General features: G+C 41.7%; 1 protein-coding gene across 1 annotated transcript; it reads right to left on the reverse strand.

The window, feature by feature from the left end:
- Nucleotides 1-734: 734 nt before the first annotated feature.
- On the reverse strand, nucleotides 735-12,008 carry LOC119660502 (arrestin domain-containing protein 2-like). The gene is made up of 4 exons (XM_038069099.1): nucleotides 11,814-12,008; nucleotides 5,086-5,453; nucleotides 1,227-1,746; nucleotides 735-1,152 (listed from the first exon to the last, which is right to left on the reverse strand). Exons 1-4 carry the CDS (start codon nucleotides 11,926-11,928, stop codon nucleotides 956-958), a joined length of 1,200 nt encoding a protein of 399 aa, XP_037925027.1. The 5' UTR covers nucleotides 11,929-12,008; the 3' UTR covers nucleotides 735-955.
- Between the last annotated feature and the right edge of the window lie 2,524 nt (nucleotides 12,009-14,532).

Consider the following 14,532-nt stretch of genomic DNA (forward strand, 5'->3'; position numbering starts at 1 on the left):
GTTACTAATAGTATGATTTTGAACAAACTTGGGGATAATAAGCTATTTTATACTACTACCAACTTTTGTAACTCTGGGATATACTTAAGGCGGGTTTTACTCAATTTCGCTAAAAATATGATAATATACAATTATTAACTTAATTTGAACAGATATCGGGCACTATATAGAGGCAGCTTCATGATTTTTTCGGTTTTTTTTTTTGGTTGTGTAGTTTCTGAGAATGGGTCCGTTTATGAAATCATCACTTTCGACCTCTCCCACATAATAAATCTAAAAACTAAGACTGGCTTCGAAAAGTACTAATCGAGACCTTTCATCTGGTACCCCAAATGAGTATATTCGGTGGAACAATTTTTACACCCCCCTTTTCTACCCCTAAATCTCAACGTAGAAGGATATCACTCACTGCATGTCTGGGGGTCCACAATTTCCACCTTCTCACCAAATTGCAGACAGACAGACAGACAGAAAGACAGACAGACAGACAGACATTGAATCGATTTTAATAAGATTTTGTTCTGCAAACAAAACCTTAAAAAGGAAGGAAAATTCTGTTCGCATTTCTTTCATATGTTTAAAGTTTTTAAACTTTTGGTTGTATCAGGGGTTCGTCAGTTATTGCTTCACTTTCATTCTATTTACGAGACTCAAGGAATTGTGCTTCTGTACTTCAATTTTAATAGCTAATTATTTGCAGAAAGGAAAGCATTTCTTACATCCAATATTTTATTTTCTTCAAAAAGATGAATTAATTTTTGACTTTTTGGTGGTTTTTCTCGATTAATCTTAGCCAGGGGTCTTCCTTCAAATGAACATGTTATTGACAGAACTCCACTTTTCAAATATTAACGCTCTTTAGTGGTTAAACCATTTCGCCATTCTCAGCTAGTCACCCGTTGTACTGTATACCTAATTTTCTGGTAAGTTAGTTGTCCGTATTTGCTTCCTTTTATCAATATTTCTCTTTGGTTTCAGTTGGTTGAGTTGTGATGGCAGGGGCTGTATTATCGGGTTGGATCCCGGTGCCATTTGCAAAATTATAGACAGGATATCTTGGCAAGAAATCAACGTTCTGCATGTACTGATCTTGTTCGTCGTTGGTCGAGTAAACTGGACCCAGTTTAATAGCTTCCTCGTAAGCGGGAGGGGCTAGAATTGTAAAGTAGTCAATTGAAATAATAATGGGGCATATTTATGCTAAGTAAAAATAGAAGCAAACTCACCATCTGGGGTAACTGCTCCTCGTGATGTTGTTGGTACGCTTGTGTCCATTGCATTGTAATTATAAAAATATGGAATTGTGCCAATCGTTACAGGTAATTTTACAGTCATATTGCTATGGAGGCCTCGAGTTTTAAGCTGAATTTCAACATAGTATGATACCTCAATAATGTTACACGAATTGAGACTCGTTGGTGCAATCGCAGGAATACATAGATTGCAACTGAGTTCCTTTTCTTCATACTTTTCCAACGGACCAAATAAGTTCAGAGTCACTGGTGTCACCTCGAATCTGCTTTTCCGATGAGGTGTGTAGCTCCGATACTCTACAGTTTGAACGAGGCAAGCGTTGGTTTCATAACAACTAACTCTTGCTAAGTTTTTTACAAACGCCGAGACTGGTATAGTTTGCCCAGGAACAAATCCGCCAACGGGGATGCTTCCTTTGATGTAGATTTCGCCGCCATGGCCACAACAGAAGATTCTTGAGAATTGTTTCGTTTCCTGTCGTTCGACGGGTTGCTAAAAATGGAGTAAGGTAGTGCATTAAATCAATCTGATCTTGAAGTAGTTGTAATTATACTCAATTTAGGAGTAATGCTTTCAATGTTCCATGCATAATCAACAGGTCAAATTATAATTTTTAGTATTCTACTACTTATCCAGCATAAATGGTGCAGACATTTTAAGGGAGGTCTGTGAAACTACAGTCTACTTGATACAAACATTCCAAAAACTAACTGAAGAATCTTCGAAAGAAGCCATCACACGCAGGCTAAAAATCGTTGATACTCTATTCGGTTTGTTCTCACTATCATCCTCAAGTCGATAACCCTTGGACAATGCAAAGCAGCAGAAAAGAGAGGGTGAACGAGTAGCTTAAAACAGAGGTGAACTGAATAGTCGTTTAGGATGAAGGCGGTATAACACGCTAGTAATCGCTCGCAATATAATATTGCATTGAAAACTAGCATGCGCATTTTCTCATGGAGCATGCTCTTCCTGTACAGATTACTCAGCAGCTAGTCGATACTCTGTCTCAATATAACGCTGATGTAACAGCGTAGCAAGAGATGCGTTCGTCAGGGACCGGTTTTCTGGAGAAGAGCCACTACACCATATATTATAGTGGCCACCCAGTAAACCATGTGTTCGAAGAAGGTTTCTTAGTTAGTCAAAAAATGAAACTTGCTGCGTTCACGCATCTACAGAGGAGACTGCAGAGTTGGAGAAAAATACCTTCTACGAGGCAGTTGCAGTGGCGGACCCTCGAAATCTATCCCAGGAATGATACCAACATGTATGAGAAATCAACCTTTGACGTCTTTCACAGGATCATCAAGTGATGCGATATATATTTCTGAAATCCTTACGATCTGCAGCATCTTAAGCTTTCCTGACCAGCGGAATGCCAACGAACAGTATATACTACGTTGAAATTCTCGGGATCCCGCTCGGTGTTGAAGTTTGAGCGCGTCACGCTTGCTATCACTTGCAGCGGTCAGCAGAATCTTCAACCCCTTCCGTTCATTGATTCGCTGCCGTGTTTCCACAATCATTCAGCTCTTTTGAGGCCCCTTCGAGACGTGGCTGACAGCCTATGTAGCACCTGAAAAAGGAGCTAGTAATAGCCCATCTGCTGTCCGATCAGCGACCATCGGGGACACCATCCAATAGACAGCTGTTAAATTTTCTACTGATTGCGAAGTGATGGAGCTGATAGCTCGTACGGCCTTAGTCAGTTGAAACCCAACTGAGCTTATGGCAGGCTCTGTTCTCAACAATGTGCAGCCAATGACGAGGCAGTTGAAGTTGTCGAAATTTACACCCCTCCCTCCAGTACCGTTCTGGTCGGCGGGATCGTGTTTCGCCATCATAAATCCGAGCAAAGTGTTGTCGAAGCTCACCTTGGCATTCAGATCGTCCATTACGATCACAATGTTACCTTTAGGAAGCTTTCTTTGAACTTAGTGGGATTGCTAGTAGAAAGCATCCTTCTCTACTACATCGTGTAGGAGAAAATTCTGAGAAATGACCCTCACTACCGTCGTCGCGGAACCTGCACACATTTCAGAAACCGATCTTTGCCCGTTTTCGATAGCCAAAGGTTGTAGCCATGAAGTCATTCCCTATCCGAGGCGTTGTTGATGTTTCGGTAGCAACAAAATTTTAAATTTGCAAGTTGCTTGCCCACAAATTTGTATCTCTTTTAATTGCCTTTGGGTGGATTGTTAAGCCTCAACTCACAGGTCTACTTTACCAATTTAGGCGTTATCAAATACCTATGATGTCTCCTTGGAAAACTATCTTGCTATGGTTACTTTCAGTTTATTTTTTTGGTAGGATAGCGAATACGTTTATGCAGTTAAAAGGGTGCAACGATACCAACTATTATAATTACTCAACTCTCCATCGTTAGCGAACTAACCTGGGAACATTTGTTACGTTGCTTCAGGCTAGGTCTCCCGTTCTCCCGCATTGTTTAGCATTCAAGACAGATAATACCTTGAATCATCCCTCTGCCAATGTTGTTTGGAGAGAACTCCTTTGTGTCTGCGCAAAGTGGTTGACGAATATTATATTGTTTTCACGAACAAACATCTCCTTTGAGTCCTTGTGCTTGTAAGTAGCGTTACTCCTTAGCAAGAAGGACAACGATCGCCACCATGACCGGTTCCGGGACAGAACGATAGGCAGACACCACCTGTAAAGTCCACAGGGTCTGGATTTGCTCAGGGTACTAATAATATATCTGCTCAACAAAAGCACCAGCCCACGACTTCTTCCGGAGAGCGACGGGAGCCCGTTAGAAGAGAGATTTCCATTCTTTTCTGGCCCTCTAGTCTCTCATAGAGCAGGAAGCGCTTTCTCAGACAATCCCTCAATATCTACGCCCCGGGTCATGGAATCCCTCAATATCTGCACTAGACAATCTGTCTTGGAATGAGTTGTCGTGTCCCTAGCTTGTCTTTCCTTCTAACGGAATTAAAAATATTTCTGATATCAGGCGTTACGGGGATTACCATCCCTCGCATCAGCACAACGAAACCCATCTATGACCTGGATAACAGCATCCAACGTGGATCTCCCTGCTCTAAAACCGAACTGCCTTGGGGATAAGTCCCGGGCTAGGGGAATAACGTCGTCGTTATAAAAGGAATAACGCCGTCGTTATGGACAAAACCAAGTATGACCAAGTTGTCATTCAAAAACTGGAGAATGGAAACTTCTTCGAATTGCGAAGTAAGTCGCTACTCGAATCTATCAAAAGGGTCCATCGAGCGTTGAAGAAAGCTAATGTTGTCTTCCTGACCATTGGGCGACTCCGAATGCCAAATCCTGCGCTTCCAAGAATCAAATATCAACCGAAAACCCATGGCGGGCCCTTGGGAGGACGAGCAGTAAGTAGTGGCTAAATCTCACCAGCTAATCCAGAAGCTACAATGCATTGAGACGATGAGGAGGTAAAGTAAAATTTATGTAAACTTTTCAAGGCTCTGTATAAACGAAAACTATTTTACGTTTCGTGATGGATTCTACAAAACCATTTCGGAAGTAGCAATGGGGAACCCTCTCTTGCCGTTACTCACTGAAAGGTTCATGGCATCGATCGAAAAAGAAATTATGTCGAGAGGAATAATGCGTAAAGTATGTTTTAGGTGTGTAGATGACGTATTTGCGATTGTTAGAACTCGGTAAACAAAATTTATCATAAAATTGAGTTTACACTAACAATAAGATTTTGTTTTACACAAAACCTTAAAAAACAGGCAAGCCGGCAGAGAAGGTAAATTTCATTTTAATAAGGTTTCGTTTTACACAAACTTGAAAAATATTTCGGCAAAAACTTTCAATACTTACCATATATATTGTTGCTTGGTTGAAATCCAAGGGTCTTATAATTGTGAAGGGATGTTTGAAAACGTTATCAAATTTCCATGGACGATCAATTGTACAAATCACTTCATATCGAACCGTTCCATACTGGCCGTTAAAGGAAGAGGGCAGTTCAGATGGCAATAGAATTTGGTAGTTGTACTCATATTTTCCTGGTACCAAATCGAAACGATTCCCATCTGGACTACGTAAAACATCCACACGAGAATTGAAGTAGTCGTCATGAGCCCGATACCAAACAGTGTCTGTTACTCTCCTGCGATTTGCCCCATTCCTAGTTCTATGCTCTGTCCATCGAACATCTCCATAACCGCGGACGGTTATATAAATACCTAGAAAGATATCAATTGGAATTTTCATCTAAGTATATATACATTAGTGTATATAGTGTAGGCGTTGGCCTCTAATTACATTTAAGGAAAATTTGTTTTTCTTTTGGTTGAAAGGAAAAAAAAATGTTATTGCTATCGATGAAAGCCGATGTTTCGGCGCCTAGCGGCGATGGAGAGGATATTCAGAGGAAAATGAAATGTTCTGTTTTTGTAATCCTATTGAAAAATTGCAGCATCGACCCTCCCTTAAAAAGTGATGACTGATTTATGTCATGATGGTTGGGTTCAACTATGAATTTCCTCCCCTCCCCTACTGTCGGTGCGTAAATGCATTCACCTACCCTACCCTACAAAAAAAAAAAAAAAAAAACTATAAACTCCAGAGAAAAAGGAAAGTATGAAGGCAAAGGCAAAGTCTTCTCTCTCAGACCTCGTTGCAAAATCGCGGCGGTAACCCTTTAAAATGTTATGGCGATACATTGTAGTGACCGCGGCTCTGCGACCGGCGCGGAATCTCATTCATCTCTTTCTGAATTAGTTTGCTCAAATAATGCATTCCATAATGTGCAGTTACCCTAATGTTCCGCGCGGATTGCACATATTTCAATGCATTCGAGGGAATTGATCTTGACAGGGGGAATAATTTGCGGCATCCGTAGGCGGACGCGCATGCTGCTGCAACATGCACTCTCGGAGTTTAACAGAGTTCAAGGTGAGACTAGCGGCAGGGGGACCGGTTCGTGGGTGGCCAGCTGGTCAACAGCCGGTGGGATTCGGAGAAAGGTTTTGGCTGGCACCAGGAACAGCCTTTTCTGAATTTCCCTTGAAGTGAATTATTGTGAATTAGTGAATCTCGTCCGCCCTTTGATTCGACCAATCAAAATTTGAATTTAAAAATCTCCAGTTCGCCGGGTTCTTGTCGTGCTGTGTGTTTGCCAAAAGCGATAAAAATATATCAAAAAAAGTTTCTAAAGATGGAAAATTAATTGCGAAAATTGACGAGAAGCAAAATGATCGCGAATTTCTTCTTTTGTGGTCTATTTTTAAATCCGGTGTGGACCCACGCATCAGTATAGACAGTTAATTTTGTGCTAATGACACGTGAGGGATCAAAGCGTTCCAATGACCCCCCACATTCTCGAACCTGGCTAGCACAGAAATGTGCAAGAACGTGTCAACCGAGCACCTTGATGGCGCTTCAGTCTTTGCGGGCAGACCTTCACGGTCAATTTCGCCAACTTTTTAGGTTTCTGAGATAATTCTTCCCTCAAGGTCATCCACGGCCACTTAGAACGGTCGTCTGATCCTCCTATTTCCCCTAGGTTCATTACAACATATGGGGAAGATTTTGATGTCATGATGGTAAAGTTGGATTTGCCAGCCCCATCTCGAAGAAACTGGATAAAAAGAGCCTCGTTTCTAATGCTCCTGAAGAATTGTGGCGGTAATCCGTAGTGTATGGTGCCCCACAAAAGGGCTATTTTCGCATCATTAATAAACTTATAAGTAGGACAATCGTGTATGTAACAGTATCACAAGGACTGGGCTAGACAGGAACCGGTTTCTTGGAAAAGAGCCGCTACACCATATATTATAGTGGCCATCCAGTAAACCACATGTTCGGAGTAAGTTTTTTAGTCAGCCAAAAACGTTTTCGATTTTGAAAACAGAAGCCAAAGGGTATGCACTCTGCGCTTGGGAGCAAATTTCAAAATATAGACTTCATTAACGCTCACGACCCTCTAGATGAGAAGACCTATGTTGTCGACAGAGGGAAAATTATGGTACTAAAAAATGTGACAAAAAGGTACTAAATAGTAATTTTATATAAGCGTACCAAGTTTCAAGTAAAAAGAAAAGGTTTTCACCTCTCCTGTTGTTATAAATTGTGTCATACATATGTATATCATGCAATGTGACTATCAATATTGTTAACAATAATCGTTGACGCGACAATCCATTTGGACCTGGACCTCGAAGTGTGTTAGACTACTTCACTGAAGACCGTGACGGTACATTACAGGTCTACCCTATACTGTGGGAGGCAATACGGTTCGCTCGCCTGTGATTACCTTGATTTGACTTAGATATTCATTCACAGCTGAGTCGACTATTGTCAAACCCTTCTGTCATCAACAAGATTCGAACCGAGATCTTCCATTACGACAGCCAAGCGTTTTAACCAGTGACCCATTTGGAGACACCAATATTGTTGGTACATCGTTTTAGGAGAGAGGAGGTTGAAGACCGCACATCTAAACACGTATGGGATAATACGATGAAAAGACCAAAACATTTATGCCCACAGCCAAGAAAAAGAAAATGAACATATACAAGTAAAACAAAAGTAAGTAGCTTTCGGAAATATCTTCCTGAAATTATTATTCTTTTTGGGGAGGTGTTCCTTGTATGGGCCTGAAGTTCGAACAAATCCTACAGATGTTGAACCAGGTTAAGGTTTACCGGTTGGAGAGGCATATAAAGTCGACGTTGGACATTATATTGCACAATAAGTGTGCTAGGGGATGTTGTTGAAGCCTCAACTTATTCGCGCCATCATGCTTGATGGTTGCATGTATAGTGTATGGTGAGTATTGTCTTACCAATAACAACAACCCAGATTCTACTTTTATCGGATCAAAGAACTAAATACAAAAAGTCAAAGAAGAGTTCTTTCATAAAGGCAGGCTGTTTTCTCGCTTTTTTCAGAGATGAATGGCTTTTCTCTGACGCGGAGACTATGTAACTTCGCTACCTGCAAAACTATACGTCTGCTCTAGAAGTAGGCCTATCCGACTGTGACGCTTTTTAGCCAAGCTTTATGCGAATTACGTCCAGATATTTTTGAACTGTCAGCTTCTGCAGTGGGTCCTGCGTTATGATGTGATGGACTGCATTCACCGAAATGAGTTTCGGGAAAGTTTTATCTATTTCACGAAGTTGATCACTTTGTAGCGAAACGTTAACAATTCAACTTTATGGTCATTTTGTCATTCAGCAAAACGTGATATTGTCAAGTATTAATTTCGTTTCGGTTTCTATTGAAAGGTACTCAAAAGCACCTATTTAACTAAAAAAATACTGAAAAATAAAAAAAACTTACTGAGGCGCTGATGAACTTCAGCCATTGGATCAAAAACACAATACTGGTGACAATGGAGTCAGGGAAGGATCTCTTTCACGTGGCAGATAAACGGACCCTCAAAATATAACCCAGGTATGATATCAAAATCATACTTGGAAATTTCAACAATTGTGTTAGGAAGGAGCCCGTGTTCAGGCTATACTGCGGATTATTCAACTAACAGTGTGATACGAAATAGTTGTTGAAAATACTTGGTTTGCGTGGAGAGCGGTTCACGAACAATCGTCGACCTCTCCAGATCAGACCACAATCAACCAAATTGACCACATTCATAGGGAGTAACTATTGACTGGGATCACTATCTTGTTGGCATGATGTTCCGAGTCCGAATAAAAACACCACCAGATGAAATTGAACACTAAAGCCATCCTGAGGAAAGCCGCAATAACCGCAGCTAACATAGATCCTGGAGATGAAGCAGTGTAAAATTATCTTCACAACCACCTGAAGAACGTTATCATTCAGACAGGCACAGAAATACTTAGCCCAATCCCAAAAACATTGGAAGGATTGGAACACCTGTTTCGACCATGAATATAAGTCAGCAACGGAACGGAAGAATGCTGCACTCTCAAAAAATGCGGGCCGCGCGGGGACCTTTCGCGACCTTCGTCGAGTGGAGAAATCACTTCACAGACAGAAAATGGATAAATATGAGAATTAAGAGTCCAGCGTGCTCGTGAAGTAGAGGGAGCAACCGCACCAGACGCGGAAGTTCCATCGATAAGTCGGTAGGATGAAGCCATATACACTTCGATGCTAATCCTATAGCAACAAAAAGAAAATCAGATTTCCGACCGTATTTTGCTGAACTGCTCAATAGCCAGAAAATCTACCAACCACCAAACATGGAGGAAACAGTGCATGTAGCCCACAAGGTTAAGAATCATAAGTCGTCTGTAGCCGATTGAATTACAATCGAATTGGTTAAATACAGAGGCTCAAATTATCAACAGGTGATAGTTTCTGTCTGCGGCAAGCGATGGAAAAACTGTTGGAATATGGCCATCAGATGCACGATCTCTTTATGGATTTTAAAGCCGTCTATGATATAATGGCCAAACTGTACACGACTATGAGAGAATTCGGAATCCCGATTAAGTTTATAAGACTGACTAGGCTGACCTTGCCCAATATGCGAGACTAGTTAAAAGCGGCAGGGTCACTCTAGAGACAAAGAATTTACAACGGTCTAAAACAAGGGGATGCACTATCGTGCATTTTTTTAACCTGGCTCTGGAAAACGTGATCCGTGATGCTGATGCAAATGCTAGAGGCATAATCGTCTCCAACTCCACTTAGCTTGTAGCCTGTGCAGATGATATTCATCAGAAGAACAACCCGAGGATGACAGCCTACCTTCATCCAGATCGAGCAGGAGGCGATTGGGGCGTGATCTTCAGCTGCACTTTAATGAAGGCAAGATGAAATATAGGGTTGCAATGTTAGTACCAAAAATCCAAAGAAGTAATAACATCAAATGAGATTGGTCAAATGAGAACAATAAAGTTAGGAGACTACAACCATTTGACCGTTGATAATTTCTCCTATCTAGGGTCGAAAATCACAACCGATAACGGCTATGATGATGAAATCCGTGCACGGTTGTTGGCTACCTATTTCTGCTTACAAAAAGTGTTTCGCTTGAAACGTTTCACCATAGGGTCAAAACTCTTACAAGATAACGAACTTGACAGCCCTCATGTATCCCTCAGATACATGGGTTCTCAGCAACTCGAACTCTTAGACGCGTTTGAGAGAAGAATCCTTCGAAGAATTCTTGTCCCTACATGAGGCGACCGTTTGGTTGCGGATAAAATAGGTAGGTAGGTAAATAGGTTGCAGTGGGCGGGTCACCTAATCCGTACGGGTGAGGATGATCTCGTCAAGAAAGTCAATAAGGGCAATATCTACGGTAAAAAAAGAAGAAGTGACTGATCTTGCCTCAGCTGGAGTGATGACGTAGGTGAGGACAGACAGCCTTTGGGGATATTGAATTGGCAGACTTCGGCGCAAAACGGGAATGTCATGAGTAACGATGAATCATCATTGCGATCTGTAAGGGGCTCTCATACCATCGAGGATGGGTAAAGGGTGGAGGAGTAAGGCAGCAATCCCCTCTGTAAATCTCTTGAATATTGCGATGATGTTTGCCCTACTAATAAGGTTACTAATAATACGAAAATAGCCGATTTTCGTTTTTTTAAAGAGTGGTGACAACTGCGGCATCTTATTCTTTCGCTTACATGCCCTTTTTACAGCCTTTCTCTGCGAGGATGGAGTATGCAAATCCAAATTCACCAGGATGATTTGAAAATGCGTTCCATTTAAGAGAGGATGATCGCTGCTATTTTGCAATTTTGCAGTGAGGTTTTGAAGAGAAGATTTCCCGCACTGCCCCTCATACCTTCTTTTCACGCATAAAAAAACCAACTTAGGTGGGCCATAACTTTCTAAGAGGGGTAACCACCAGGAGTTTTCACCTCCCCCTCTTTGCTTCATAATATTCCGACCATCTTCAGGGATGGGGTTGAAAAGTGTTGTTTCAATAAATTAAATTATAGCCGAAAAAGGAAGACCGTTTTTTAATTTCAACATTTGGAATACTGGGTACCTGACCACCTTAAAAATTGCCGAATTGATTATTGTATCAATTGTTTTCTGTCAGAGCGCTTTTGCAAATTATCCTATCAGCCCATAAGCCTGAAATCACTACCTGAAACTTTTTCAAATTATCAGTTCCCAGCTACAAATAAACAACGAATCGGAAGCAAGGAAAATATCAAACATATGCAAGCATTGATTTAGTGAATAGATTGGACGAAAATAAGATAATATTACCAAAGAAGATAAGTGAATTTTCTTGTTCGCAACTACTAATCGCATGTTGATGTGAATAGAGACTTACAGTATTATCTACAACGGACATTTACGTCAATTTTTTGTTACTGCTCGATAACTATTTCCGATATAACCACTCTTCTCTCTACTTACTCTCTCCAATAGATACACTTTTCCAACTCAACAACAATGTTATAATAATATGACAATATCACTAAATTAAAGAAACGGAACGATTTTCAGGGAAATTTTCAACTAAAAATAATCAGCTTCTGATTACAACTTTCGTAGTATCAATCGATAATAATTGAGATAAAATATTAGGAATATATTCCTCACTTTTATAAATATCTGGAAATAACCACTAAACGAACCTCTAATTGCTTTTATTCGGTTGGTTGTAAGGGAAACTTTCCCGGATAATACTTGCCCTCCGCAATAAACCCCCGAAGGATTTTCATTGAAAGTTATCGCACAAAAGGTCGGCATTTTATTTTTTTGCAGTTACTCACGATATAATATTTCTTGTTATAAAAATCAGGAAGGCGTACTCATCCACCCACTCTCAAATCACCGACTATTTAATAGGGGCTGTAATCTACCGTTTATAAATAGTCGCGAATTCCTTCCCGGATTGAATTTTATCAATGGGTCGACAAGCTTGATAAGATTAAACTAACTTTGGAGGTGTGACGTGAACTCAGGGAATCCGTCATTATAATCGCATTATAAGTTTGTATGTTTGGTTTTATCAAAGGAATGTATAACGAACGCTGGGATATTGAATAACCTCGAAAAAACAGTCACAATGAATTAATATAATATTATAGTCAATATTTATTAAACTGTCTACTTTTGGCAGATCTCTTCAATTATTGAAATTGATTCAGTGTCCATCCGTCTTTTTTCAATGGAGGAAAAAAATTATTATAAGGTTATGTCCGTAATTTTGAATTCACATACCTAGGTTCCTTACAAACATTCTAAATATTTTCCACACTTGTTGTGGGGCAATTGTTTTGGCATTACTTCTCAGGACTGACGCAATCTATAGCTAGTCTCCATTAGTGGATTTTTTTTTGGCAGTAGGGTAGGTGAATGCGTTTATGCAGTGTGTGTAGGACTCCCGTAACAGCACGCTGGCGGACTACCAACTCAACACTTCTCTGTCATCAAAAGCAAAAGAAAAAGGTGTGTTCAGCATCGTCCGCCACTCCATTGCAAAACATACAATCAGGAGATCGCGCCTTCCCAATCCTGCACAGATAAGACTGAAAACCTCCATGCCCACTTAGAAGTTGGGCAAGGAAGTAGTCAATCTCACCGTGCGTTCTGTTCAACCACGGGTCTAATTTGTCGATAAGCCGCGCAGTCCACCTGCCCCTTGACTCATTTTGCCAAGAAAGTTGCCACTCGGTAAGGGTGCGTTGACGTTCTTTACGGGCAACCACCTCTCTCAAGTTTTCACCCTTACGGCGGTAGATAGCTCTGCGCTCCTTGGCAAGGAGGGTAACAGGGATCACTCCCGCGATCACCATCGCAGCCGGTTCAGAGGCGGTGCGATCAGCAGACGCCACTAGCAAAGCTGCCCGCCTCTGCACTTGAGCGAGGCGTTTACGATCCTTGTTAAGGGCATCAGCCCATACCTCCGCACCATAGAGAAGAATCGACTACGTTGCTCCCATAAGGAGACGTCTCCTAGTTGATATAGGGCCCCCGACATTCGCCATTAGCCGACTCAAGGCCGCAACTCCAGCTGCAGCCCTGTCCGCTGCTGCTTTGATTTACTCGAAGAAGGTCATCTTCGGGTCGAGCATTAAGCCAATATATTGTGCCCGGATAGCTGAGTGGTTAGAGCGGAAGGCTGTCGTACGGAAGGTCGCGGTTCAAATCTCACTGGTGACAGTGGAATTTGTATCGTGATTTGACGTCGGATACCAGTCGACTCAGCTGTGAATGAGTACCTGAGTCAAATCAGGGTAATAATCTCGGGCGAGCGCAATGCTGACCACATTGCCTCCTAGTGTACCGTAACGGTCTTGAATGAAGTGCTCTAACACACTTCAAGGCCCTGATCCAACATGGATTGTAGCGCCAACGATTATTATTATTATTATTATTTTTGGCCGCCGGTTTTGATTCTATAGTCAATTCGCCGATCGATATGGGACGCAGGGTCGGGATTTTCCTTCTGGTCAGGATGACTACTTTTATATTACTATATATAGACTATAAAATGAAATTGTAGTTTGGAGTAAGCTACTGGTCTATAAATTTTAGGCTTAACTACAAATAGAAGAAAATAATTAACCTCTTAGAAATGACTACTTCGGTTTTTTCCAGCGTAAGGTTGAAAGCGTGAGCAGTCATCGATCCGCTTACCCGTCGCATCAATATGCCAAGTCTGCTTTGCACCTGTTCAACATTGCGTCCGGCAACAAGTGCCGCAACGTCGTCTGCATAACCGACCAGGCGCAACTCTTCGGACATATCGAGTCTTAGCAGACTATCGTAGGAAGCGCTCCAGAGGTCCGGCCCTAGGATGGATCCCTATGCTACTCCCGACGTGATTTCCATCCTCCTTTGGCCCTCCAGCGTCTCATAGTGCAGGGAGCGGTCTTTCAGATAATCCCTCAATATCGCAAGAGATAGCAAGCAAGCGTTGAACACTTCAAGCAACAATTCTGACCATTGGCGGAACAACAATTGCAAACTTCCGCCGGAATGCCATCAGGACCTGGCGCTTTCCTGTTTTTCATAGTGAGAGCCGCTTCTTCGAGGTCTCTCATTGTGAAAAGGGGGTAATCCATGACGCTTTCCGCGCTATTTACATCAACCCGTACAGGGTGTCTGGAGAACAATGCACGCACAATGCGGTCCATCTGGTCGGTGCTCAGTATGAAGGGCTTCCGCAGAGCCCTGATTTCCCGGGTGACAAGCTTATAGCCAAGTTACCACAGGTCCTCATTCACCTCATTAACAAGGTTCTGCTAGTCGCGAGCTTCGCTTTTATTTATAGCGCTGCGGAGTCTTCTTTTTGCTGATCTTTATTGTGCCTTTATGGCACATGCTTCCTCATTGGCAGGCAAACGT

Source organism: Hermetia illucens, chromosome 6 (genome assembly GCF_905115235.1).
Source record: "Hermetia illucens chromosome 6, iHerIll2.2.curated.20191125, whole genome shotgun sequence".
Lineage (NCBI taxonomy): Eukaryota > Metazoa > Arthropoda > Insecta > Diptera > Stratiomyidae > Hermetia > Hermetia illucens.